Genomic DNA, 27,798 nt, shown 5'->3' with positions numbered 1-27,798 from the left:
TTTCTCCAACAGTAAGGTCTATTTTGCCCAGCAAAAGGGACGCATTCTCCACCTAGTGGCCAACAAGGTCATTGCACTGTAAAGTTGACCCATTTCCAGAGCCCTTGGTTCTGAAAATCCTAGACCGGTGAGCTGAATTTGTAGTAATTGAACCGGAGTGTCTTAACAGGGATATGTCTGTCCTCTTTGTAATGTGGGCTTGGTACAGGAGAGGGTAGGGTGTTAGGCAGACAGATGACCAGAGGGAGGTATTTGACACTAGTGACCCTCCCACTCCTGCCCTGTCCCATCAGGTCTAGTTAAGGGTGGGAAGAGTACACTTGGCAAAAGTGCTGTGAAGGAAGGGATTTCTACTTTATCTGCTCTGGAAGGGCTCTCATCACTCTCTTCAGGACGCTTCTGGGAACTGAATCTCCCAAGCTTTGCTTAAGGTCTCATCAAGCTGGAGGTAGAGCTCAGAATGGCCAGGGCCTCCAAAGGGCAGGCCGGTGTCGCCCAGAATATGCCTTATGGCTACTGTATGGGTGCATATGCAATTGTTCTGTGCTGAGAGACTGTAGTAGCCAAACACTTGCTTTATTCCCAGTTCTGGGCTAAGAGCTTTATATAATAATAGTTCCTTTATAGTCTTCTTGGGTGTTACTGGTTGTAGAGCCTCAAGTATCTGGGATAACTTGAGGTTTCCTCAACAACAGAAATAGAACCCAGGGATTAGTTTTGCCCAGCCTGTTGCTCGCCCCACACCTCCCCCACCTCTTCAGATTACAACAGGTTTCTAGCATTTCATAAATCATGAGTTTAAATACAGGGAGGGGGCTATACCAGGAGCATCTGCTTGTGGACTCACCTGTCCAGGAAGACCAGGCACTTCAGTTCAATAACAGAAAACAGCTGTTACCTCTTATGTAGTACTTACAGTATGTCAGACACTGATGTTTTACCCCAAGGTACAGGTCAAGACCAATTAAGAGCACATACCCCCAGAGTGATAGCTGGGATCTGAACCTTGGTTGCCTGATTCCAGGGCCTGAATTCTTTGTCATCACACTGGACTGCCTCTAACTCTGTGAGACCTTCCTTTGCTACTGGAACCATGGACAGGAGCTTTCCTGATGTTTACCTGTGTTCTATACTGCAGATCCCGGGCAATCATACCTAGTTAAAGAAATTCAAATCTGGTCTTAGGGTGCTCACAATAAGAGGGGCTCTGATGTTAAAGTTGAGCTCAAATTCCTGGATCGGATTAGAATAGCCAAAAGTAGGTAGAGTGACAATACCAAGTGCTGACAAGAATGTAGAGTAACTGGAACTCGCATACATTTCAGATGGGAATGTAAGTTGTAGAAACTATTTTGGAAAACCATTTGGCTATATCTAGCCAAACAAAACACACACCTACTCTGTGATGCAGCAATTACACTCCAGAGTACATGCATGCACATGCACAAAATGATAAACACATTTTCACAATAGCTTTATTTATAACGTACAAAACAGAGACAACCCAATTATAATTAGCTAACAGTAAAATGGCTAAATTGTGATACATTCATGTAATGAACTACTACACAACACTGAACAACATGAACTTCTAGTACATTAACATGAATGAAGCTCACAGACATAAAATTGAGCAAGAGATGTGTGATTCCATTATTATAAAATTCAAGAGCTAGCAAAACAAATATATGGTGACAGAAGTCAAAATAGTGTTTACTTTTGGGGGATTCATACTAAAGGAACAATGCAACATTCTGGTGAGTTAACAGTGTTCTGAATCTTGATCTGGAGGGTGACTTCCCAGATGAATGAGGATTTATCAAACTATGCACTGAACTTTGGTGCACACTACAAAATGTACACTCTATCTCAAAGTGTTAGGAAAAACAAGAGAAAAGGTTAAGTAAAGACAATTTATGGATATGGCTGACAAAAACTTTTTTTGCCCACCCATATCCATTCTTCTACCTGAGTCTGGTAGGAGCCCTATTTATGTTGGGGATGCATCACTCCCATTCAGTGTGTTTTAGGTGAAGCACATTCTTCCCTAACTAGAACATAGTTTTCCCTAGCCACAGGGGTTGGTTGAGGATGGGATCAGGCCAGTGAGTTAATATCAGATTTTTTTGTTGTTGTTGAAACTAGTCGAGAAAGATGTTCTTTCCACTGAGGTTCTAATCTAGCAGGATTTAAGCCTGGAGCAGCCAGTTGCCATTGTGCTACTTTCGGGAGAGTTGGAGAAAAAGACCTCATTGGGGAGAGAAGCGTAGGGATGAAATTAGCCCTGGACACTGACATAACCTGAACCAGCTTTTCCCAGGTTGCCAAGAGCAGGTACCTGGATTTTTCATGACAAATCAATAAATTCTCTTTATAGCTAACCACTCTTATTTAGGTTTATTAGATATTACTGGTAACTTAGAGAAAATGAAAAGTATGGGGGCTGGGGATATAAACATTGAGCCTATGTAATCTATACTGTGGAGGCTGCTGCTGCCCCTGCTTGGACTGGCTTGATTTGTGTCATGTGGGAAGGACTCTGGTCCTTGTTTAGAAAAGGTTCTAGATTAGCAGTACTACAGACTGGATTCTACGCTCCATTTTGCCACTTACTGTTAAGACCTTGGGCAAATCCCTATACCTCTGACACTTGTTCCTTCCCTATAAAATGGATTATTACTACCTAACTTTAAAGGCTGTTATGCAGAACAAATGTTACTTTACCCAGTTCTCTGGCTTTTTCACACCCTTGGGTGAGTTACTGTTTACATTGTGGGCACTACCATATATGACGTATAACCCCCCCGACCACTGCCCCAATATTCTTTAACGTGTGAGCTCCCCAAGGGAAAGTATTCGTTCACGTATCCTTACACCACAAGGAAGCCAGATTCCCAAACTAAGAGGTTTTGCAGCTAAGGAGTCATGGTATTGCAGCCCCCGCCCCCACTTCTATCCTCTTTCACTCTTGGCCTGGTAGATGCAATTGACTCTGACCTCCTGGAAGGACAAAGGACTCTGGGAAACTGCTGAGATAGTCAGGCTTTGGAAGTTGAGAGCCAAGAATTCAACCTGGGGCCTGTATAGGGCTTTTCCCAGGTGGCCAAGATCAGATGCCCAAGAAAAGTTTGTTAATTGAAAACTGGGGGCTGCGGCTGCCTGGGCACCCAAAGATCTGGCTATCTAAATGAAAGGTTTGACAAAGACTCCTAAGTCAACATACTCATTCCTTTCCCAGCTCATTTTTAGGTCACAAAAAGGTTCTTCCAAGATCACCAGACATGAGTGTTTTATAGGAAAAAGCTCTCACACATTAATTCATCCAAAAAATACTTCACGACATTCTGGACATCAGGGAAGTAGACACAAACTAGACACAGATTCTGCTCTGAAAGGGTTAGCGCGGAGAGAGCCTCCCTGTCTTCTCAACATAGCAGCCAGAATAATCAGACCAAACAAAACAGATTCCCAGCTTAGACTTAAAGCTGGGAGGCCCTACTTGGCAAGGGGAGGTACATGAACAGATGATGGTGTTTGGGCACCTGGGAAGACTTCTGCAGGATTGCCAACAATTGGATATGTCTTATGTCCAACATTTATGATGGGAATCTAGAGTCCTAGGAATTTAAACATGGTAAGGAGAGGGGTCAAGACAAGATGACACCAATTCCCAGGTCTGTTCAGTGCAGTGTGGCTCATGAAAGAAATTCTTTATTTAGCTGCTTCAGTGACCAAGAGACAAAGCATAAGCACACACATATGCACCCACACACGATACTTAAAGGCATTTCACAGGCAAAGGGACAGAGAATTGGGGGAGGAGGTAATGAGAGCAGCTTGGGGCTTGGGACCAAAGAAGGACCTCTAATGGTGACACTCCCTGCAATTTCTTTTTAAAAGCGACAAGGAAAAATCCACTCCCAGTGAAATCCAGGCAGTGAAACAGCAGAGCTGAAGCAATTTGGGCTGAGACCTGGGGAACATCTGTTCCCTCACTGTAGAAAACTGCAACAGTTTTCCACTTCTTTCTCTGAAGGTCCCAACCTGCTCCCTAGTACCCAGGAAGCTCCTGGTACCAGAAGTGAAGGGATGTGAGAAGGCTAGCACCAGAGCAACCTGGGCAGGCGGCAAACAAATCCCTACACAGGGGGAAGGAGAGGACAGTAGGGCTGTTCTCGGTACTCCTGGCTTTTAAGGACACAGATCCATCAAGGAGACTTCCACATGGGGACTTCCCACATGACCCTGGGTCAGAGCACCTCTGATGGAATTGGGGGAAAAAAGCCCCATGGGAGCTTTGTATAATCCCACTGGTAACTAAAGTCACCTCCTGCTCAAGCTTGTCCCCACCTGCTGCAGATGCTTAGCACCACTCAATATCAGTGGAGAAGGGGCAGAAGGGACAGTGACATTACCAGGACTGTCAGAGTGGCAGAAATTTGGGTACTGGGCCAGCATCCAGTCCCAGGTGCAGAGACACCTGTACTTTTTAGGGGACAGGGAGTGTCATATTAGTTTCAAACTTCCACATGGAGTCACTTCGATCTACTCTTTCCTGCACAGGACAAGGTTTCACTGGAGGTGTATGGAGTCCAGGGAGAGCTCAGTTCCTTAGCTGTGGCCAATGGTTCAAAACTGACCTGCAGAGGAAAGGCAACTTGGGAGCCTCACGGTCTTTGGCCTTTGACCCAAGGAGGCTGAAGAATGGTAAAGCTCATCCTGTAAATTACCACCCTTTGAGGCCCAAAGTCCTCTCAAGACCTTTGTTCCTCTGTCCTTGACCTACAGGATCCATTCCCAAGGGAAGAACAGGGATTTGTTTGCCTGGACCAATCAGAGGCTTCCTGTGGTCCACTCTTGCCTCAGGCCTATGTATCTCCAGGTGGGAAAGGAAGAGGGAGCCAAAGGCTGACCACAGTCAGTGGACTCTGGCTCATGGCTGGCTCAACCTGGGGTGCCGGCAGAAACACCTCTAGTTTTCCAAGGTGGTTGAGTCTTTCTGAATGGTTTGCCTTTGTGTTGGAATCTGGCCCAGGGGTGATGCCATTGTTTTTGGTGACCTGTAATTTCAGAAGGAACAAAGACACAGAATCAGTTTGTGGCGGTTATGATGATTGTCCAGGTAGTTCATTCTAGTGATAGTATAGTCCTTCCTGGGTCTTGGCATGACAAGAAGGGTAGCTCTTTACTGAGAATCACCCCAAGCAGGGTAGCTCTTTACTGAGTCTGAGGAACAATACTGGATGTTTTGCTTCCAGCATCCTATCTAACCCTTCTGTAAGTTGGGGACTAGACCCCCACAATATAAATGAGGAAACTAAAATTCAGAAAGTGTGAGTAATGTGCCCAAAGTAAACTTAAAAAAAAAAAAAGTTTATTTTTACATCATTTTGTGCCTTTTTCCATCTCAGATGTAATGCCCATGGGCTTCCCATCACCATAATCCAGTGCACTCCCCCGCCCCCCATAAAATGTCTCTGGTATATTGTTATTCATTACTATTATTATTATTTTCTCCCCTGGTCCTTTATACCCCTGCTGTGAGTAAAAACATCTGGTATTTTTCCTTTTCTTTCTGGCTTATTTCACTGAGCACAATCCCTTCCAGCTCCATCCATGTTGCTGCAAAAGACATGTGTTGATCTTTTTTGATCGCTGAATAATATTCCACTGTGTGTATGTATCACATCTTTTTAATCCAGTCATCTACAAAGTAAACTTTTAAGTGTGGTAGACTGTGGAGTACTGTTCATGCCTCTTTAAAAAAAAAATTATTCCTTTATTAGGATTGATCACAAAGATATACAAAGAACTGATGAAACCCAACAGAAATAAACAATCCCATCAAAGAATGGACAGTAGAGCTAAAAAGACACTTCTCCAAAGAGGAAATGCAGATGGCCAACAAGCATATGAAAAAATGTTCAACATTACTTGTAATAAAGGAGATGCAAATTAAAACAACAATAAGATATCACCTCATACCAGTGAGAATAGCACATCTTAAAATAACTAGCATCAACAAATGCTGACAAGGATATGGAGAAAAAGAACTCTCCTGCACTGCTGGTGGAAATGCAAACTAGTACAACCACTATGGAAAACTGGAGGTTTCTCAAACTGCTAAACATGGAGCTTCCATATGACCCAGTAATCCCACTCCTAGGTATCTACCCAAAGGACACAAAAACACTGATTGAAAAAGACACCTGCACCCCCATATTTATTGCTGCTTTATTTACAATTGGAAAGACATGGAATCAATCCAAATGCCCAAAAGTAGATGACTGGATTAAAAAGATATGGTACATATACACAATGGAATATTACTCAGAAATCAAAAAAATCACATGCCTTTTGCAGCAACATGGATGGAGCTGGAAGGGATCATGCTTAATGAAATAAGCCAGAAAGAAAAGGAAAAATACCAGATGGTTTTACTTACAGTAGGGGTATAAAGGACCAGAGGAGAAAATATTAATAATAAAGAATAACTATATCCCAGAGACATTTTATGGGGGTGGAGGGAGGAGTGGGATAAAAAATGGGGGTGGGGGAAGTACATGGGGCTGTGGTGATGGTACATGGGTGAACCTGTGGTGGGAAGCCCATGGGGATTTCAACTGAGATAAAAAAAAGGCACCAGATGATGTAAAAATAAACTATTATTTAAAAAAAAATAATTTTTCCTTTATTATAAAATTTTAATTTATTTTATTTCTCATAGAACAAATGGGGTATAGGCCAGAGGTATGGGGGTGGGAGGATTCACCAAAGACAGAATGGGGAGCTGACCACATAGATCTACTGAAATATACTGTTGAGGGGAGCAGTGAGTAAAGCAGGAGAGGTCCGCTGTGTCATATATGGGTTAGCTCCCTGGCAGGGATCGAATCAGGCCGTTGTAGTGGGTTGTCATGGTAGTAGCACTGAGATTAATCCCTAGGCCATCAGGGAGGCCTCAGCATTCCTTTTGACTATACCAAATCATTTACTCTGCTTACAAGGCTCTAACAATTTGGGTGGTACAGAATGAATAGTCTCCCCTTCATAATGAATCTAAAGTAGCTTCCCTGTCCCTCTCTATCCCACTTTTTGGGTACCAAACACCACCTGATGTCTTATTTGTTTAGCATCTATTTTTAAAGATTTATTTATTCATATAGAACTGGGGTACAGGCCAGAGATGCGGAAGGTGAGAGGATTCACCAGAGACAGAGTGGGGAGCAGGACAGGCAGATCGATGAAGTACACTGCTGAGGGGAGCAGTGGGCAGGTCAGGGGAGGTCTGCCTCGCCATGTGGGTCTTCTCTGGAGCAGGCGGAAATCGAACTCATGAGGAAGTGGCTTAAGCTTCTTAGTGCTGTGCTCTAAGCCGCTGTGCCACCAGGGAGGGCCAGTTTAGCATCTATTTTTTAAAAAATATTTATTTATGCATACAGAACTGGGGTACAGGCCAGAGGCACAGTGGTAGTGAGAGGATTCACTAAAGACAGAGTGGGGAGCAGAAGAGGCAGATTGACTGAAATACACTGCTAAATGGGTGAGGCAGGAGAGGTCTGCTGCACCATATGGATCCCCTCTCTGGCTGGGCATCGAACTTGTGCGGCCAGCTTCATAATGCTGCACTTTAACCTGCTGCATCACCAGGGAGGGCCTAATTTAGGATCTTTTTTTTTTTTTTTAAGATTTATTTATTTGTACATACAGAACTGGGGTACAGGCCAGAAGCTCAGGGGCGGCGAGAGGCTTCACCAGAGACAGAGTGGGGAACAGAACAGGCAGATCGACGAAGTACACTGCTGAGGGGAGCAGCGGGCGGGTCAGGAGAGGTCTGCCACGCCATGTGGTCACCTCCAGGGCAGGCGGGAATCGAACTCATGCGGAAGCGGTTTTAGATTCTCAGTGCTGTGCTTTAACCCGCTGTGCCACCAGGGAGGGCCTAGGATCTATTTTTACCATCTGAGGGGCATCCAAAGAATCAGGGAACAGAACCTCCAGTGTCCAAATCAAGACCCAGCACATAATAGGTGCTCAATAATTTGTAGAGTAAATGAAAGCTTATCTTTAATATCCCCTCTTGGTACTTGTATTTCACAAGTATTATCTCTAATTCTCACGAGTCCATAAATTGAGGATGATGAATTCCATTTGTGAGTGGCAGAGGAAATGAATGGGCTTCAAAGTCAGGGAAGTTGGAATCCTGCACTTAACTCCAAGTAACTGTAAACATGGCCACTTAACCTAGGTTTCCTTAAAAGCAAGGATGTTAGGCCCTCTCTGGTGGCACAGTGGGTTAAAGCACAGCACTAAGAAGCTAAAGCCACTGCAGCATGAGTTCGATCCCCACCTGCTCCTGCCCTGGAGGAGATCCACATGGCGAGGCAGACCTCTTCTGACCTGCCCGCTGCTCCTCTCAGCAGTGTACTTCGTCAATCTGCCTGTTCTGCTCCCCGCTCTGTCTCTGGTGAAGCCTCTCACCACCCTGCACCTCTGGCCTGTATCCCAGTTCTGTATGTATAAATAAATAAATCTTTAAAAAAAAAAAAAAGCAAGTATGTTAAAACAGAACCACTATTGCAAATTACATGAGACTGAATCAGATCTTCAACAAAAAATTTTTTAAAGATTTATTTAATTATGCATACAGACTGGGGTACAGGTCAGAGGTATGGGGGGTATGTGTGTGAGGATTCACCAGAGACAGAGTAGGGAGCAGAACAGGCAGACTGACTGAAATATACTGCTGAGGGGAGCAGCAGGTGGGTCAGGAGAGGTCTGCTGTGCCATGTGGTCACCTCCCTGGCCTGAGATCCAATTTGTGCTGAGTGGCTTAGGTAGCTTTATACTACTGTGCTTTAACCCATTGCGCCACCCAGGGGGCCTATCTTCAACAAATTAGTTATAATCTTATAGAAGAGGGATTAGAGGGTCAGAGAAGTTGACTGACATTCAAGGTCTCACATAGCTAGAAAGTGCAAGAAGAAAACAGTAAATAACTGGGCTATTTCAGAACAGGGCTCTGGCTGACTCTAACCTGTCTGCCAAAACTGCCACTGGTCCAGCTGCAAGGACGATAAAAAGGACGATAAAAATTTAAGTGAGGTCCATGCTAACTTGCTGGGACCTGTCTCAAGTCCCTATTAAAGAGAAGCCTTAGGAGTCTTCCCAGTTAAAGATGTAGTAAAAGACAGGAGTTCTTGGTGGCTCAGGGGGTTAAGCCTTAGCACTATGCAACTATTAGCAGCCACTGCAGTGTGAATTTGATCCCCAGCAAGGAGCTGACTCACATGGTGCAGACCTCTCTTGTCTCATCTGCTGCTTCCCTCAGCAGTGTATTTCAGTAGACCCACCTGTTCTGCTCCCCATTCTGTCTCTGGTGAGTCCTCTCACTCCCTGCCCCATTTCTGGCCTGTATCCCAGTTCTTATACACATAAAAATAATTTTTTTTTTAAAGGAAGAAGTAGGGCCCTCCCTGGTGGCACAATGGGTTAAAGCATAACACTATGCAGCTATTGCAGCCACTGAAGCACAAATTCAATCCCTGGCCAGGGAGTGACCCTGATGGTGCAGCAGCCCTCTCCTGACCCAACCACTGCTCCCCTCAGCAGTGTATTTCAGTACACATGCCTGTTTTGCTTCCTCCCACTCTGTCTCTTGTGAATTCTCTCACTCTTCACACCTCTGGCCTGTACCCCAGTTCTTGTATGTGTAAATAAATAAATCTTATTTAAAAAATACAAAGGAAGATATAGTCAAAAAGAGGCAGAAGAAACATCAGGCAGAGTTCAGAGGACCAATTTTTTATTCCATCACTGACTGTGATTCTACCACCTCCAATTTATTTGGCTCCATGAGCAATGCAGACACAACTACCAAACTCAAAGCATTCAGCAGACTTGCTAAAACTCAGGTTTCCTTTAAAGTGGGAATGTTGATTTCTATCTCAGATTATGTCGTGACACACCGTCTACACCACAGTTCCCCTCTCATGAGAGTTCCCCTCTCATGGCGCCACAACTTCCTTTCAGCATGATGCCCTGGAGGAGTATTCTGTGAGCCAGACAGGCCTCAGCTGAGTCACAACATCACATTGGACAGTGAACATCTACATCTATAGAATCAGAAAAACTGTCCCTTCTTCCTACAATTGTAGGCTTTATTTGACAGAATCTGTTTGGAATATAGCTTACACCAAAATAGGGGTTTAAGCTGACAGCTCTGCTGACCTGTTCCCTTCAAAGCATTTTAATGACTTATAATTATTGGATTTTACTTGTTTATTGTCTTTCTCTGCCCATTAGAATGTAAAGTCATGTTAGCAGAAATAGGGGGAGCAATAATTATTACTTTATCAATGAATGAAAAAACCTATAGGGGGAGCTCTTGTTACAGAACTGATGCTCACAAAGCCTAGGCTATTCAGACCCAGTGAAAAAAGGCTTTCCCCCTCAGACTGCTAAGGCCAGGAAAGCCAAGTAAGGAGACCAATACGGAAATAGTTTGTGTTTCTATACTAAAACATTCAGCCAGTAGGTCCAAAGGCTAGAGAGCAGCTGATGAGAAAAAAATGCTTAGAGGAGACACAGTTTTCTATTAACTGATTGATCTTCTGTTGACTAAGGAAAGACTCCAGGATTCTATTCTAGTCAAGGAGTACCTTGCTTGGTTCTGACTCAGAAGCTCTGATTTCCTGCTGCACACACTTGAATTTCAAAGGATGATTACTCACTGGTTCTTGTGTTTGAAGCCGCTGACATGAGCTTGGTACTGTTCTATGGAGTTCAGCACTATCTTACAGGTCTTGCAAGGATAGCCCTTTCCAGCTGAAACACATCAAAATCAAAATGCTCAGTTATTCAATTAGAAGGAAGACGGGGGACTGCTGCTCATCACAGAGCATCCGCGTTCCCTCCTGAGGATGGGTGGGCAGGGTGAGGTCAGGTGGTGGGCCTGATGAAAAATCCCAGAGGCCTGGATACTCAGAGGAACCAGGCTGTGTGTCTTTGTGCTCCCTGACTTGGAATATGATTTTCCCTCTGTGCCCCAGTCCCAGCATTCAGTCTGGCCCAGAGTAGAAATCTGGTGAGTAAAGAAAAGAATGACAGAACAAAGAGGTGACATTTGCTGTGACTCTTATCCACTTCGACTGTGCTAGCTAAATCGCCTCAGTACGACGTCTTTGCTGAGAGATCTCTGGGAAGGTGCCACTCTCCTCCGGCTTGTAGTTAACAGTAACTAATGAGATGGTCTGTTATGAAAATCAGTGTCTTTATCTGGGGGCTCACAGTCATCCTGCCTCACTACCAGTAGAGAGCCTGGGTCAGTAGAGTAATGACCTTCATTGAAGCTCTTCACCTTTCTGATCCTTAGCTTGCCTCAACGATAAGCCATTTACACCACAACTTTAATACTGACTAAGTGCCTGATATAGGCTATGCTTTGCAGGTAATTCTGTCTGCCCCTTCCCCTATAATAATCCTGTGTGAATCATTACCATTATTCTATAAAGGAGGAAAATAGGTCACATGCCTAACACACAAAAGTGACAAATCCAGGTTTGGCTGGCCAAACCTGAATTTTATTCTAGCAGACCAGATGTGAGCTGTACAAGAAAGTCAGGCACACATGCCTTGAAGAGTCCTTGTGGCTCTGACATCTTGTAAGTCATCTGGTATCCTTAAGACACAGCTCTAGTGTGAAAGCACCCAGGCTCAAATCCCAGCTCTATTATTCCTTACCTGTAGGAACACAGGCCAGTGACTTAACCTCTCTGAGATTTGGTTTTCTCATCTGTAAAAGTGGGGCTTCTCTGAGACTCAGGTTCCTCACCTATAAAATGAGGTTAATATTAGTATCAACCTCATCAGGTTATTCAAATGATCCAAATAAAAGCATCTGGCACACAGTAAGTGCTCGACAATGTGAGCTTTTATCACTGTTGTAGTTTTACACTTTTGGGTTTCCTACGTCATGCTGGCATGACTAGCTCCTTTTAGCCTACGTTCCTAACTAGGTTTGCTTCCCTGTTATCTTTCAGGTATTTTCTAGGAGACACGTCCCTTCAAAGAATTTAAGGCAAAATTATTACAATTGGAATTTATAGTCCTTTTAAACATTTATGGCCAGAATTCTGAACATAATGGTTCAAAACAAATAGGATACATAATGGACTGGCAGAACCATCCTTTCCCCAAGGCCAGGGGTCCTGGGACTGGTATGGGAGTGACAACCACCAACGGTTAAGTCACTAATACCACATTACAATTATCAACTTGTATCAACTGCGCACCAGGTACCACGATAGAATTTTGGATACTTATATCCTTGTATTCGTACAAAAAATTCTGCAAGGTAGATGATGTCTCCATTAACTTCTATTTTTCAGTAGGAAACACACCCAGAGAGGTAAGTGGTTGACTTGAAAAGAGCTGGGATTTGCCCTTTGGAATGTGAAACCTCTGTCCATGTTCTTCCTTCTGCACCACAGGTCACGTATGAGCTACAAGAACTGAGCACACTACCTGACTGTAAGACAGACTCGAATCATTTGGAGCAACTGCAGAACTTATTGGTACTTCTAAGAAAAGCAGATTTGTCTAGTACCCAACAACTGTAAATTTTCACCTGCTTGTCATGTGACATAGTTGATATATTGGCTTGCTTTAGTGATTTTTTGGGAAATTACAGTCAGTAAAGCTGATTCTTAAACTTTTGGCATATTTGGAAAAGCACCTAAATCTTCTCCATTTTTAAGACTTGAAAGAACTGTCTATACTTGCTTCTCCATTTCCTTGTCTCTCAATTACTTTGCAATGCCCTTCTACCCCCACCAGCCTTTCAAGGCCAATGGTGGCTTTCCTGTATCAAATTGTATAGACAAAGAGAGTGCCTATTAGGCCTCATTCTATTAGGACTCTTCAGAGAACCTGACAGAACCGGTCATTTCTCCCTTCTTCAGTTTCCCAGGTCTCGGCCTCTAGCATGCCCACTCTTAATTTTTTGCCTCTGGTTGTTCCGTCAGAGTCTCTCTTGTCTGACCTCTAACATTTAATATTGTCATTCCAAGGGTTCAATCTTTCCCCCCTTTTATTACTATTACTATTTAACTGTGATAATATAGAAAGTAGAATAGAAAATTTACCATCAAAGTCATTTCCCATGTACAACTCAGGAATATCAAAGGAGAGGTGTGGGCTAGAGAAAACTGTTTCCGTCACATTAAGCACATTCATACAGGGCAACCAATCTCCTTATTTTCATCTTATAAAGCTGAAACCCTCCATTAAAGAACTCCAATAACCCTTGGCTAATACCATTCTACCTTTTGCTTCTTTGCAAAAAGTTGATTATTCTAGTTGTTTCATGTAAGTGAAATCTCAGAGGATTTGTCTTTTGTTGTTGGTTTATTTCAATTAGCATAATGCCCGCAAGGCTTACTCATGATAAGTGTCAGAATTTCCAGAGCACTCTATTTTAGATTCTCAGTTCTTCTCTCTCTAAACTCTCTAAGGAATGTCAATCACTTCCCTGACTTCAATTACTACTGATTAGGTTAAAACATATGACTATCAATATTTTATAATTTTGACCTACCTAGCTTGAAATATTTTAACGCAGACCTCCCCTGAGGTCTAGATTGCCACTTAGATAACTTATAGGCATCCTAAAATTGCTCTCTTTCAGGCACTCCTTGGTGGTACAATGGGTTAAGGTGCAGCACTAATGGGTTAAGTCATATGCAGCCACTGCAGCACTAGTTCAATTCCCCGCCAAGGAGGTGACCCACATAGCGCGGCAGACTTGCCCACTGCTCCCCTCAGCAGTGTTTTCAACTGATCTGTCTGTTCTGCTCCCTACTCTGTCTCTGGTGAATCGTCTCACCCCCATGCACCACTGGCCGGTACCCCAGTTCTTATATGCATAAATAAATAAATCCTTAAAAACAAACAAACAAAACTGCTCCCTTTGCTTCAACTCCCATATTTGATGGCCAAGTCCCGACAATTCTACTTCCTACGGACCTCTTGAATCATACTTGTGTACCTGTTTCACTGCTCAGTCCATGCTCCCATCTTCTCCAACATGAATTACCATTAAACTCATTGATAATCCTCCATCTGCCAAGCATTCTTCACTTTGTATCCAGAATGACCTAATAATGCTTAAATTGCCAATGGCTTCCTAAGCAAATAGGTGAAAGGCCCAGATCCTTCACATGGCCCACCATGTGGACACCTGTTCCTCTCTCCAGCATTATTTTGCCTCACACTATCTCCTTGCCCTCTTGGAAGACTTCTGAATTCCCTATTAGGAATTCTTAGGTTATCACTATATCCCATTTGTTTCCTTTTTTTTTTTTTTAAAAAAGATTTATTTATTTATGCATACTGAACTGGGGTACAGGCCAGAGGTGTAGGGGCGGTGAGAGAATTCACGAGACAGAGTGGGGAGCAGAACAGACAGATTGACGAAGCACACTGCTGAGGGGAGCAGTGGGCGAGTCAGGAGAGGTCTGCCATGCCATGTGGTCACCTCTGGGGCAGGTGGGGATTGAACTCATGCTGAAGTGGCTTTAGCTTCTTAGTACTGTGCTTTAACCCACTGCACCACCCGGGAGGGACCTCCTTTTTTTAAAGATTTATTTTATTTATGTATGCGTACAAGAGCTGGGATACAAGCCAGGGGTGAGGGTAGGAGTGGGAAAAGGGGATAAGAGGATTCACCAAAGAGACAGAGTGGGGAGCAGAACAGGAAGATCTACTGAAACACAATGCTGAGGGGAGCAGTGGGTGAGAGAGGAGAGTCTGCTGTGCCATGTGGGTCACCTCCCTGGCCGGAGATTGAACTTGTGCTGCAGTGGCTGCCAATAGCAACCTCTGTAAGAAGGCGTGAGGAGGGTTCAGAATCTGCTGATGTTCTATCCTTGGGAAGCCTCCTGCTAAGTACTCTAGGAGCTGGAAAACAGGAGGAAGGAGTTTAAGTTTCAGAGTTAGACAAACTAGAAATTCATACTGATTTGATTAACACTTATTAACCCTGATCAAGTCACTCTGAATCTGAAATTTCTAGTAAAGAGGGAAAATAAACCTATTTATAGGATTGCTGTGAGGATTAAATTATAAGGTATATATTAATATCAAAAGGGGACATGATATCCCTGCCCCTCTGCCTATATATATATTTTTAGATTTATTTATTTATATATACAAGAACTGGGCCAAAGGTGTGGGGGGCAAGGGGATCCACCAGAGAGAGTAGGGAGCCGAACAGGCAGACTGACGAAGTACACTGCTGAGGGACATCTACGGCATCTGGTTGTTCCCTTCTCTAGACTGCACAGGGAGCACAGATAATAATGAGCAACAGGAGCCCTGAAACCAACATATTCACACCTGGATACCCAGGGGCCTCCAATGCTGGCTGATGCTGCATCTCCATGGCTGGGAAGAAAGCCCCTGAGGACCAACACCAAGACTCACGCAGGCTCCACGAGACAGTGTTGGTCACTACTATACCCTACTGAGGGGTCATAGTACGTATTCAATAATTGTTTACTGACTGAATAGAAGATAAAAAACAATCTTCCCCCACCCACTTTCCTATAGGCTGTGGGAAGTTACTGCGCTGAGCTGAGGGGTTCTTAACTTTTTGTGATGCTCAGTCCTGTGATGCTGACTAGCATCGTGAGATGAACTTGAGTCAGAGTGTCTCCTTCATCACACTATTCCAGGGGCAGAGGTAGGCTTTGGTTGCTGAAGAAGATGGGTCTGGAAGACACTCTAAAAGCTGGCACATGCTGCAGAACCTTACAAGGAGTATGGATGACAGAGAGCTGAAATCAAGGGTTGCAAACTGGCGCTGGGATCTATATCTGGCTTGCAGATAGGTCAGACTGATACAATGTTTAAGTTTTAAAAACTTAGTTGTGCATTTAAAAGTGAGGAGAATTCTTAGTCAAACTTGATTTCTTGAGTTCTTCTGAAAAATGGAAGAAGAGGGCCCTCCCTGGTGGCGCAGCGGGTTAAAGCACAGCACTAAGAAGCTAAAGTCACCTTCCGCATGAGTTTGATCCCCGCCTGCCCTGGAGGAGACCACATGGCGTGGCAGGCCTCTCCTGACCTGCCCGCTGCTCCCCTCAGCAGTGTACTTTGTCCACCTGCCTGTTCTGCTCTCCACTCTGTCCCTGGTGAATCCTCTCACACTCCACATTTCTGGCCTGTACCCCAGTTCTGTATGCATAAATAAATAAATCTTTAAAAAAAAAATGGAAGAAGATACTGGCTAGAGTTGGCTAGAGTGGTATGTATGCTTCAGCTGACCATATCCCCTCTTGGCTCTTTCCACTTATTTAAAATTTCCTAGTTGCTGCAGGCATCCAAGTTTGTAAAACCTATTGTTTCAGAAACACTATGGGGAAAAAAATTGTGTTGGTGGTCAAGGAGCCCTAGTGGCCACGCTCGGATCCAGCTCTGGGTGAGAGCTGGGCCCCCTTACCTGATGAGTCAGAGACAGCAGGGTCTGCCAGTCGCCCGTAGTGTGCCATGAGTTTGAGTTTGGTCTCCTGTTTCCTGTGTTTCTTGCCCACATAATGTTGTTGAGCCATGACAGGGTCGTTGAAAGTTGCATGGCAGAGGCTGCAGAACTTGTCTGGGTCTATCATCTCTTTATTCTGGTGCAAGGCTAAGGTGGAGGCCACAAGGAAAGGGTTTGTAAGGCGTTTCGACAGAGCTGCAGTGAGAGAGTTTAAACAGAAACAATGAAAAAAACAGAAGGTGCCAGGTTTTCTAGGATGCTGAATGGAAAGAAAGGCTGGGTCACTATTTATCACACTTGCAGATGTGCAGCTGCCTGTGTGAAGCACATAGTGAAGCCTTCTCTAACTGGGAAAACTGGGAAGATATGGAGAGCTATTTTGCTTAGCAGCTTTAACTAGTTAATGCTGACCCAAGCTTATTTTCAGGAGGCTCTGCACTTCTGCCCTTAAATTGCCAAATTACAACAGACTAGAGATGCACATACTTGTAGTCTTTTACATCCCTCAGACTTCCCAGAATGTCACAGCAAGTGGGCCAAGTAGTCATTATTTTATTCCTTTCCTCAAAGTACCCTCTCTCCTCTCATCTCCCCAACCCTCAGTTACAGAGCTGGGAGCCAATACACCAAAGCAGAAACTGAGGGCCTGAGGGTCATTTAGAAAATGGCCTTTTAGACTGTGCTGCCTTTAGACTAAGAATAGGAGAAATATGACACTGATGTTTGGTTATGTGTCTTGTACGTATATATTTAAATGCTTGTCAGAAATATATGAGGTAGGTTAACATTTTATTACATATGAAGAAAAACTTAGGCTCACACAGGTGAAATGACTTGCCCAAGATCACCTACAGTGATAAACCCAGGTTAATATGACTCTAGATCATGCCCTCTTTCCTATGCCAGATTGCCAGAGTGTGGCAGGGAGAACTGAAGATTATAGTTCATGCTTCCAGGTGTCTCTAGACACTGAATTCAATTCAGCAGTCTGTTACAAGCATCTGTGTAAGACCCCTGTGAGGCAATAAATGTCCTGTTGCTGGCTGCAGGCCTGATGCTGAACACTGCCTTATAAAGTAGATGCCATGCTTCACTAAAGAGTCCAGAAGGATGGAACACTAGTAACCATGGTTAAAAAACGTGGTCTGCCATGGAAACAGCCCAAATGCCCAAAAGTGGATGACTGGATCAAAAAGATGTAGTACATATATACAATGGAATATTACTCAGCAACCAAAAAAAAGAAACACATGTCCTTTGCAGCAACATGGATGGAGCTGGAAAAGATCATGCTTAGTGAAATAAGCCAGAAAGAAAAGGAAAAATACCAAATGGTTTCACTCATAGGAGTTTAACAGACCAGGCGAGAAAATAATAATAATGAACAGTTATATACTGGAAACAATTTATGGGGTGGAGTGGGGAATGGGATCAAAAACAGTGGGGGGAGGGAAATGCACTGAACTTTGGTTATGTATGGCACATGGGTGATTTGGTGATGGGAAGCCCTAGGGGATTACAACTGAGATGGAAAAATGCACAAGATGATGTAAAAATAAACTATTATTAAAAAAAAAAGTAAATGATAACACTTAGCACAAAAAAACAAAAAACAAAAAACATGTGGTCTGCTAGGGGCAGGGGTGGAGAGAGAGCTGGGGGAAAAAAAATGTGCCTAGACCCTCCACCAATGATGTGGGGGAGTGGTGGTGGGTGCTTTACAGCGCTTACTAGTGCTCTTTAATCCTAGCACTTCAATGGGGGAAGTTCTGAGGATTTCTAGCAAGCTAGAAGAAACCTCATGGCTTTTCCCACAATGGTTTTCCCTGGTCATAGACTTTGTTTCAGCAAGTCACTCCAAAAGTAACAAACATGTTGCAGAGTATTTAATAGTATGAGAAAATATTCAGTATGTGGTGTTGAGTGGGAAAAAAAGGTAGGTCATATAGTAATCTGTTTCTTAGGTTCTCAGTTTTGTGGCTAGCTTGCAGTGCTGCATTCTAACCAGTTGCGCCACCAGGGAGGGCCCTGCCCTCAGTTTTGTCAAACAGCATTAAAACATACTGGTAAAAGCATGGATGAAAGGTGAAAGAGTGCTTTTCAATACTTTTCACAGCAAATGTAGATTTTTAACATGAGATAATAATGGTAGTTAAGACACAATGGTCATTCTTTAAAACATACTAAAGAGAAGTATAGAGGTAAGTGGTTAAGTAAAGTTGGAGGAACCTCTGAATGGAATCCAGGATTGGGAGAATTATTTCAGAGAGCAGCTCAGAATATTGAGCGCAGTCAACAGGGATGTCTGCTGTAGTGTTATTTACAAATGTCAAAAGAAGGGAAAGGGAAAAATATAAATGTTTGACATCAGAAGAATAGTTAAAGGTGGTATGGTGGGACATTAAATAGTTGATAAAAATGTTTATGAAAAGTTTTTAGTAACATGGGCAAATACAAATGCTATATTAAATGAAAAGAATATAAAAGAAAATTACACACAATATATCACTGTTGAAAGAAATACATTCACAATTCTCTATGTGAGTACTGGTATTCTGAAATATTCACCAATATATTTGTAAGATTTCTCTTTTGAAGGCAGGATTTGGATAATATTTTAATTTACTTCTTCATAGTTTTTTTTCATAAGTAGGCACTGTTTTTATTAAAATAAGGTTATTTAAATTATTCATTTTTTATATGCACATATACATGGACTTGACCTAATGGCACAGATAACAAATATTACACACAGATATATATATAGACATACACATAACAAGAGATTATAGGAGAAACTGTCCTCCAAATGTTAATAATGACTATCTTTGTTGTTGTTTTTTTAAACCAATTTCTTTTTTTTTATATATTTTATTTATTTATGCATACAGAACTGGGGTAGAAGCCAGAGGTGCAGGGGCAGTGACAGGATTCACCAGAGACAAAGAGGGGAGCAGAACAGGCACATCAATGAAGTACACTGCTGAGGGGAGCAGCAGGCGGGTCAGGAGACGTTTGCCGCAGCATGTGGATCACCTCTGGGGTTGGGGATTGAACTCACACAGAAGCGGCTGATGCTAGCTTGCAGTGCTGCACCTTAACCCATTGTGCCACCAGGGAGGTTCCTGTTATTGTTTTTTTAAGATTTATTCATTGCATACATGAACTGGGGACAGGCCAGTGATGCAGAAGGGTGAGAGCATTCACCAGAGACAGAGTGAGGAACAGAAAGGCATATGTACTGAAATACACTGCTGAGGGGAGTAGCGGGAAGGTCAGGAGAGGTCTGCTGCGCATGTCTTGCTGTGAATTTAACTTTTACGTCAGTGGCTGCAGATAGTTTCACAGTGCTGCACTTTAACCTGCTGCGCCACCAGGGAGGGCCCAATAGTGGTTCTTTTTTAAAGATTTATTTATTTATGGATATAAGAACCGGGGTACAGGCCACAGGTACAGGGAGTGAGGATTCACCAGAGACAGTGGGGAGCAGAACAGGCGAGGAAGGAGAGGTCTGCCGTGCCATGTGGGTCTCCCTGGCTGGGGATTGAACTTGTGCTGCAGTAGCTTGAGAGATTTTCACAGTGCTTGAACCTGCTGCACAACCAGAGAGGGCCCAATAGTGATTATCTTTGAATAGTAAAATAATGAGTAATTTTTCTCTCATTTATGTTTTCCATATGCTTGTATTACTTTTATATTAGAAGAAAATTTACTTTCAGAAATATAGCTATAAACTCATTTAGCAACATGGAAAAGTGCTTAAACTACAACATTAAATGAAAAGTAAAAGGGACATGCACTATGATTACAGCTATATGAAAACATATCTGTATGTGGTAATGATCTCTTTAATATGGAATGATCTCTTTAATATGGAATCTCTGGGACCAAACATATTTCAAGGAATTTTTCTATTTATGGAAAGTTAAGTCTATATAAAGATAAGAGATGTCACAAAGTTGTGTTCTTCAGCTAATTTCCTTTGGCCTAATGCTTAATCCATTGACACCATAATTGGTACCAACACTGACTTAAAACATAAGCAATGAGGCCCTTTCTGGTGGCACAATGGGGTTAAAGCACAGCACTGCAAACTAGCCACACTCATTTCAGTGTGAGTTCAATCCCCAGCTCCAGAGGTGATCCACATGGTGCAGCAGACCTCTCCTGACCCACCCACTGCTCCCCTAAGCAATGTACTCATCAATCTGCCTGTTCTGCTTCCCCCTACGTCTCTGGTGAATCCTTTCACTACCCCTGCACCTCTGGCTTGTACCCCAGTTCTGTATGCATAAATAAATACATCTTTAAAAAAAATAACATAGGTTTTTAGCAATGAGCACTAGAATAATGTAGTGATGAACACAGCATAAGCAAGGCCAACGACATACTTCAGGTGGTCAGGTGCCTGACCACTTACTGCAATTTATTGGGGGATTCCTTTTACTGGTTAGCTTGATGATGGCGTTAAAACTAACAGCAACAGCTGTCATTTCCTGAGTATCTGTTAAGTTCTAGGTTCTTTCTATACATTATTTCATTCTTACAGCCTACGAAATAGATAGTATTCAACACTTTGTAGGTGAGAACTTCAGACATGAAGAATTTAAATTTATACGGCAAAAAGTAGCACCAGGAATTAAACCTGGATATTTGTGACTTCCATGTCCATATTCTGTTGTTTCACAGCATGAATAACTAGATTTGGGTGTGATAAGATGTTATGCGTGATTTTTTTTTTTTGATCTTCAAAGCCTCCTTAAACACTGTGGTCTTGTATAACAATATAAAAAAGGATAATAAAAAAGTGTAGCCTACATATTGGCCAAAATAGAGAAACAAAAATTATAAGAAAAAATGAAATAAAGATCAAAGAACTTTCACTCCTGACTAATTGCAGTTAGCAGAGGTTAAAAATCCCAGAAAGTCAGGAGCTAATGAGATGAAAGTGAAGACTGAGCCTCAGTGGTGACAAGATAAAGGGAGTTATTTTAGAAGTTACAGCACTGGGAATAAATTAATGGCAGTTGCAAACATAGCTTGCTGGGCAGTAGTGGTAGCACTCAAGTTTTCAGCTTTGAAAGGTAAGTACCTGTCTTGAGGAGAATAGGCAGCTTTGATGATTAAAGTGAGCAGGGCATAACCTTAACAAACGAAAAAGACTAGGATTTAGCTTTGAACCTGGAACACTTGGTATTAAGGGCAGGTAGATGCTGTGGGAGAGAAGGAAAGAGAATGCTCTCACTGTGTCTGTGTGCACGGCCTGGGGGAACTTCAGCAATCCTGAGTTAAAATTTAAGTTAGGACAAAAGCTCAGAGCTTAAAAAAAAAAAAAAAACAAAACAAAAACAAAAACTGATATAAGCAAAGGAAGAGATGTTAGGTAGAGCACAACTCTGAAGTTGCATTACAGTTGAGTGAGGTCTACTTTGTATTTTTTTTTTTTTTTTCACAATACTTTGTATTTTTAAGGACTTCAAAAGTACCTCTCCAAGTCTATGGCTCCAGTGGGCATTCTGGGAACACCTGGCATTGCTGCCCTGAGGGCGGGAGGGGTCCCGATATAGCACTACTCAGGAAAACCAGTACCTTCCACCTTAGTGGATTGCTGCTTCAGCTTTAAGTTCTTTGCGTGGGTCTTCCCCAGGTAGTGCGACTGGGCCACGACAGGGGAAGAAAAGGTCATGTTACAGATGGGGCAGCACTGGTTCTTGTCTTTGCTTCTGCTGTTCTTCTGGTTGGGAGAAAGAACACAGGTCTGATCATGCCATTTCCCGGCCAGAAAATCTTCAATGGCTCCCCACTGCCCATAGCAGAATGGGCATTCAAGGTACCCTTTACACCTAGCCCCAACGTACCTCTCTGTATTCTTGTCCATCTATCCTTGTCCCAGGCTGTACTCACCATTCCCCACTTTATTCTCTGGTGCTTCTTTGCTTTGCTTGGGGGTATTCTTGATGCCTAGAATGATCTTCCTTTCTTTCCTATCTGGGATACATCTGTGTAGCCATCATGTCCCAGTTTTGGTGTTTTTTTAAGATTTATTTTTATTTATCTATGCATAAAAGAATTGGCATTTAGGCGAGAGGTGCCTAAAAGGATTCACCAGAGACAGTGTGGGGAACAGAACCAGCAACTGACTTAATTACACTGCTGAAGGGAGCAGTGGGCGAGACAGGAGAGGTCTGCTGCGCCATGTGGGTTAGTTCCCTGGCCAGGGATGGAACTGGTACTGCAATGGTAACAGCTTGATGGCACTATGTCTTTAACCCCTGTGCCACCAGGGAGGCCGGATGGCCCAGTTTAAACAGCACCTCTTCGGGGAGATTTTACTGAAGAAAAAAATTTATTCTGTATTTATGAAGCCATGTTGTGTGAATATTACAGGAAAAATTAAGTTTATCCCTTCCTTGTACTACCACAGTGGATAAAATAATTCTCTATCGTACCACTTGTCACCCTAAACTGAGTGTCACAGTTTAGGAGACTTTTCTGTAAACTAAAGTGCAACATTTGGGTATGGACCATTTCAGTCATCTCTGTTTTCTCTCCTAAGCTCCCTGCTGGAGTCTGGCACATAGCATCTGGCAGATGCGCAGGGTTTGTTGAGTAAGATCACTGGGTTTTATTTGTTGACTATGATTAGGCTAGAAAACAATGTATTTCAAGCATATATTAAGGACTCTCAGCCTCCCTCTAAGAAGGTCTGATCTATAAAGTATTCTCTCTAAGACAGCATCTTTCAACCTTGGTACTGACTTTCTGAGCTGATAATTCTTGGGTTGGGGACAAGGGAGCCTATGATCTCATTTGATTTACCAGACTATTCTGAGAGTTGAATACCCATGATACATCGGGGGTGTCGAGGAGTTGATTTTGTTTTTCTGAAGTTTTAAATCATCAAGAAGTAGGGCAATCTGGGGATGAACCTAAAGAAATTGGAGAAGGGATGAATAAGGTCCTTCTAAACCTATGGTCATAAAAATAGTAGGCAGAGTTTATAGTTTGCCTATTTATTGAGTATCAATTACTAACTGGAATTTTACCGCGCAATGTCCTTATGAGGTTGGAATTATTATCTACCCTGTATGGGTATAGGACTGAATGGTTGGTTAAGTCACTTGCTTAGTTATTCAAATAAGCAAAAGTGAAAGTTGCAGACTAGTTTGGGGTCCTAGTCTGCTGATTTCTCATGGTATGACACCTATGATGCTTGCTTCACACAAAATAAAAATGGTATCCCTGAAGGATAGGGTTGTTTCAGCATAATTCTTGGAGTACTTCTAAGCCAAACAGCAAATATATTTACATCTCAATTAGAGCAAACATTTGGGAAGATGTTCCTTCTATCAGTTTATTAAAAATGTCCAAGTGTTTAACTTAGCCCTATCCCTCAGATCTCAAGAAAGTAAGCTGCTTAGCTTTCTCTCCTTGAGTAGTGAACAGGCATCTTCTTGTCCTATTCCAACAAAGCATTGGGTCGCAATATATAACAATGGCTTTATTTATTGAGCTCTCACTGAATCAGGCTCTGCATTGGATTAACTATTTCTGAATCTTTCCTCATTTTACTTTGGAAAAATCCTAGAAGGTAGTTTATTATTAGCATCTTCATTTGAGAGGAAGAATTCAATACTCAGAGAAGAAGTAAGATTTACCCAAGTCACAAAGCAGGATTGGAATTTGAAGCCAAGTCAGTCTGACTTAATGCCCGTGTTCTTTCAACCACACCAACCTGCCTGCTGGCTTCATGAGGAAGCATGTAGTCTCAAGATGGCAGCTGGATTACCTGATCTGAGTCTAGCTTCTTCGTTTCTCCCTTTAATGTCTCCATTCCATGGATTGCTAGGTATCTCTTCACTTTGTTGGCATGTTTTTTGCTCTGTAAAAACCCAGGGAAAAGATCAAAGATAGCCACATGCCAATTCATATCTAAGGGCAATCAGAAACAGTAAATTTTCTTCTGATTCATCCTCAGAAAAGCTTTTGAGGAGAAGAAACCTACATTATTCAGCTTCTGTTTTGTGCAAGGCACTTTATATTCTGTCAAACCTAATCTTCACAATAACCTATGAGAAAATAACCTTCATTTCTATTTTATAGATCAGGAAATTGAGCCTAAAGACAGAGGTTTTTTGCTGAAGATGAGAAGCAGAACTGTGATTCAAACTTGGGCTTATTGAAAGCCAATGCACATACTTTCTACCATACCAAACTGCAAGGAAGATGTAAGTATAATGATCTTGATCAGGACAGGAGATGAGACTCAGAAATTTTTTTTTTTTTTTTTTGAGACTCAGAAAATTTAAGTAAATCTTTAAGTCACAGTCAACAAGCAGGAAAGCAACATCCGGGTGGCTAAAAGGGAATTATATTTCACTTTGTAGGCCAGGAAGAAGTGGAGACTTGGCATTGTGTCTGAAAAGAAAAGCAACTCTAAAGGTCTAATAGCATACCTGGTAGTGTGCCAGCTTCTGGGATTCAGAAATGAGCAAGGCACAGCAGATCTTACACTGGGTACTGGTGAAGAGACACTGGTTCTTCTGGATCATGTGCTCCACTACAGAGGGGAAAAGAAAAAGTCTTTAATTAAACAGCACTGCTTTTGAATTTTGACTCAAATGCAGCCACTAAATAATGGAGTGCTATACTATTATATCAAACCTCCCCTTCTATGTTCTCACACTTTATAATGTTATTTTATAATTTCATGTAAACCAACTTATTTTTTACTAATTGTTAAACATGATAGTTTGGATTCACATTTCCTTAGTGTTACAGAACATCTTCTCATGTGTCTGTTCTCTTGTATAGTGAAAGATGTGCTTTCTCTTTAGTAAAAAGATCTATTTAGACATCCTGCCCACTTTTTCACCAGGCTCATGTTTTTTGTTGTTGAACTGCATCAGCTATTTATAGATTTTGGATATTAATCTCTTTTCTGATTATGGTATGGAAGGGTCTTTTCCATATAAAGCTGCCTTTTTGCACTAACAATTGTTTCTTTTGTTGTGCAGAAGCTGATATAGTTCCATTTGTTTACTCTTTTTGTTTTCCTTGCTATTAGATATGAATCCATGGACATCACTAAGATGGATGTCAAAGAACTTATTACCTATGTTTATTTCTATGTATTTTATGATTTTATCATTTTTATGTATTTTATGATTTATGGTCTTTTCTTTCCCCCCCAAGATTTCTTTTTATTTGTTTATGCATACAAGAACTGGGGCACAGGCCAGAGTTGTGAGGGGTGAGTAGATTTACCAGAGACAGAGTGGGGAGCAGAACAGGCAGATCTGAAATACACTGCTGAGGTGAGCAGTGAGTGAGACAGGAGAGGTCTGTTGCACCATGTGGGTCACGTCCCTGCCCAAAGTTCACACTTAGGCCTCAGTGGCTGTTGATAGCTTGACAATGCTAACTTAACCCCTTGAGCCACTAGACAGTCCTATTTCTCTAATTTTCTCCCACAGAATTTTTGCAGATCTTTTCACCTAAGTTGTGCTAAGAGAAACTAAGCACAGGTGACATGAAGTCACCTGGGTCAAAGCTTTATGAAAGGGAGGTTGAGGGGTTCCTCAGAATGTGAGTCCCTGCCCTCCCTGGTGGCGCAACGGGTAAGGATGAAGCATTGCAAGCTAGCTGCAGCCACTTCAGTGCGGTTCGATCCCCGGTCCCAGAGGTGACCCACATGGTATGGCAGACCTCTCCTGGCTTGCCTGCTGCTCCCCTCAGCAGTGTAACTTTGTTCTGCTCCTGATCTGTGTCTAGTGAATCCTCACACCGCCCCAGTGCTTCTGGCTTGTACCCCATTTCTGTATGCATAAATAAATAAATACATCTTAAAAAAAAAAGATATTCAGAATTTGACCTTGAAAGATAAAACAGAACTGGGTTAAACCATTTATGATTTTGTATTTCCAGTACCTAGTATTTATTCTACCTGACACACAGCAAGGGCTTGGTGAATATCTGCTGAATTAATAAAATATTCCACTTGGTCTCAGAGATTATACTCATACAGTCTACAAACACATATTCAGAGTTGGAGATATAAAGAGTGGCATCATCGGTCTACCAGTTATACTTAAGCTGTGCGAAACAATGACAACAGTAGATGAAAAAAGACAGAGGTCCTGTAGTCAAAAGTCAGTACTCGGTTGCTGTTGGGTCCATACAAAAAATTAAGACAAAGTACAAAATAAAAAAACAAAACAAAACTAAAGAATGAAAGTGAAAACCAACAAACAAAGCAACAGGTAGAGAATGCTGGGGGCATTACAGTCAGTGAAGACAATCCAAGGTGGGATTAGCTATAAGAAACTCTAAGGGAAACAGTGTTCCAGACCAAGACAGTACCCAATCTCAGAGACAGGAATAAGTCTAGCATATTCAGGGAATCTAGAAGGCCAGTGGGTAGAGTACGAGGAAAAAGAGAAAAGAGGTGGGGAAAAAAGTTGGAGAGACAGTGTGAGGCCTGTTGGATAAGGCTGATTCACATCATAATCATGATATGAACTAAGAATTTTATTCTTGGTATAATGAGAGGCAAAAAGGCTAGGCTTATTTCTGAAAGGATTACTCTGTTGTGTCAGTAGACTGTGTCAGTAGGAGTGGAAGCCCAGAACAAATGAAGTTGAATATAAATAGGGAGGGTTATTCTCGAAGACAATACATGATATATGCTTGGACAAGGCATACTGGCAAAGAGAAAAGTGAATGGATTTGGAATTACATTCTGAAGTGGATCTAACATCTAAATTTTAAAATTAGATTGGGTTGGGGGTGAAGGAAGGAATCAAGGATAATCAATAGTTTTTGAACTTGAGCAACTGAACAATTGAGATGAGAAATGAAGTGAGGTCCTTTGGAGGAAGAATTAGATTTTTTTTTCAGCTTATACTAAACATGAGTGGTCAATCAAACATATAGCTAGAGATATCAAATAGTCAGAGGGATACTCAAGAGCTCAAGGGAAGGGTCAGAGCTGGAGATATAAAGTATGGCATCATCGATCTACCAAGCAAACTTAAGTTGTGCAAAACAATAGCTACAGTAGATGAAAAAGGACAGAGGTCCTGGAGTCGAAAGTCAGGCAGAAGAAGTGAAGTTGAATACAAAACAAATGAATATAGGATGGAACCTTCAGCTCTAAACAGCAACCATAAAAACGGCTGAAACTTGGATGGAGCTGGAAAAGATCATGCTTAGTGAGATAAGCCAGAAAGAGAAAGAAAAATACCGGATGGTTTCACTCA

General features: G+C 42.3%; 1 protein-coding gene across 2 annotated transcripts in view; it reads right to left on the bottom strand.

Annotated features, from left to right (window-relative positions):
- Positions 1-1,479: 1,479 nt before the first annotated feature.
- ZNF346 (zinc finger protein 346) overlaps positions 1,480-27,798 on the bottom strand; it is a 32,311-nt gene continuing 5,992 nt past the window's right edge. The window contains exons 2-7 of one of the 2 annotated variants that reach the window (XM_012722720.1): positions 24,994-25,097; positions 24,327-24,419; positions 22,127-22,271; positions 16,499-16,732; positions 10,734-10,827; positions 1,480-5,060 (exon numbers count right to left, since the gene is read on the bottom strand). In XM_012722720.1, coding sequence (XP_012578174.1) covers positions 4,973-5,060; positions 10,734-10,827; positions 16,499-16,732; positions 22,127-22,271; positions 24,327-24,419; positions 24,994-25,097 — 758 coding nt within the window. In that variant the 3' untranslated portion in view covers positions 1,480-4,972. The remainder of the gene's footprint in view (positions 5,061-10,733; positions 10,828-16,498; positions 16,733-22,126; positions 22,272-24,326; positions 24,420-24,993; positions 25,098-27,798) is intronic. The other variant, XM_004679255.2, reaches the window with a different exon arrangement.

The sequence above is a fragment of the Condylura cristata genome, unplaced genomic scaffold (assembly GCF_000260355.1).
Source record: "Condylura cristata isolate star-nosed mole 26May11 unplaced genomic scaffold, ConCri1.0 scaffold00008, whole genome shotgun sequence".
Classification (NCBI taxonomy): Eukaryota; Metazoa; Chordata; class Mammalia; order Eulipotyphla; family Talpidae; genus Condylura; species Condylura cristata.
Note: the sequence above shows the minus strand (reverse complement) of the source record. Positions and strands in the feature narration are given on the sequence as shown.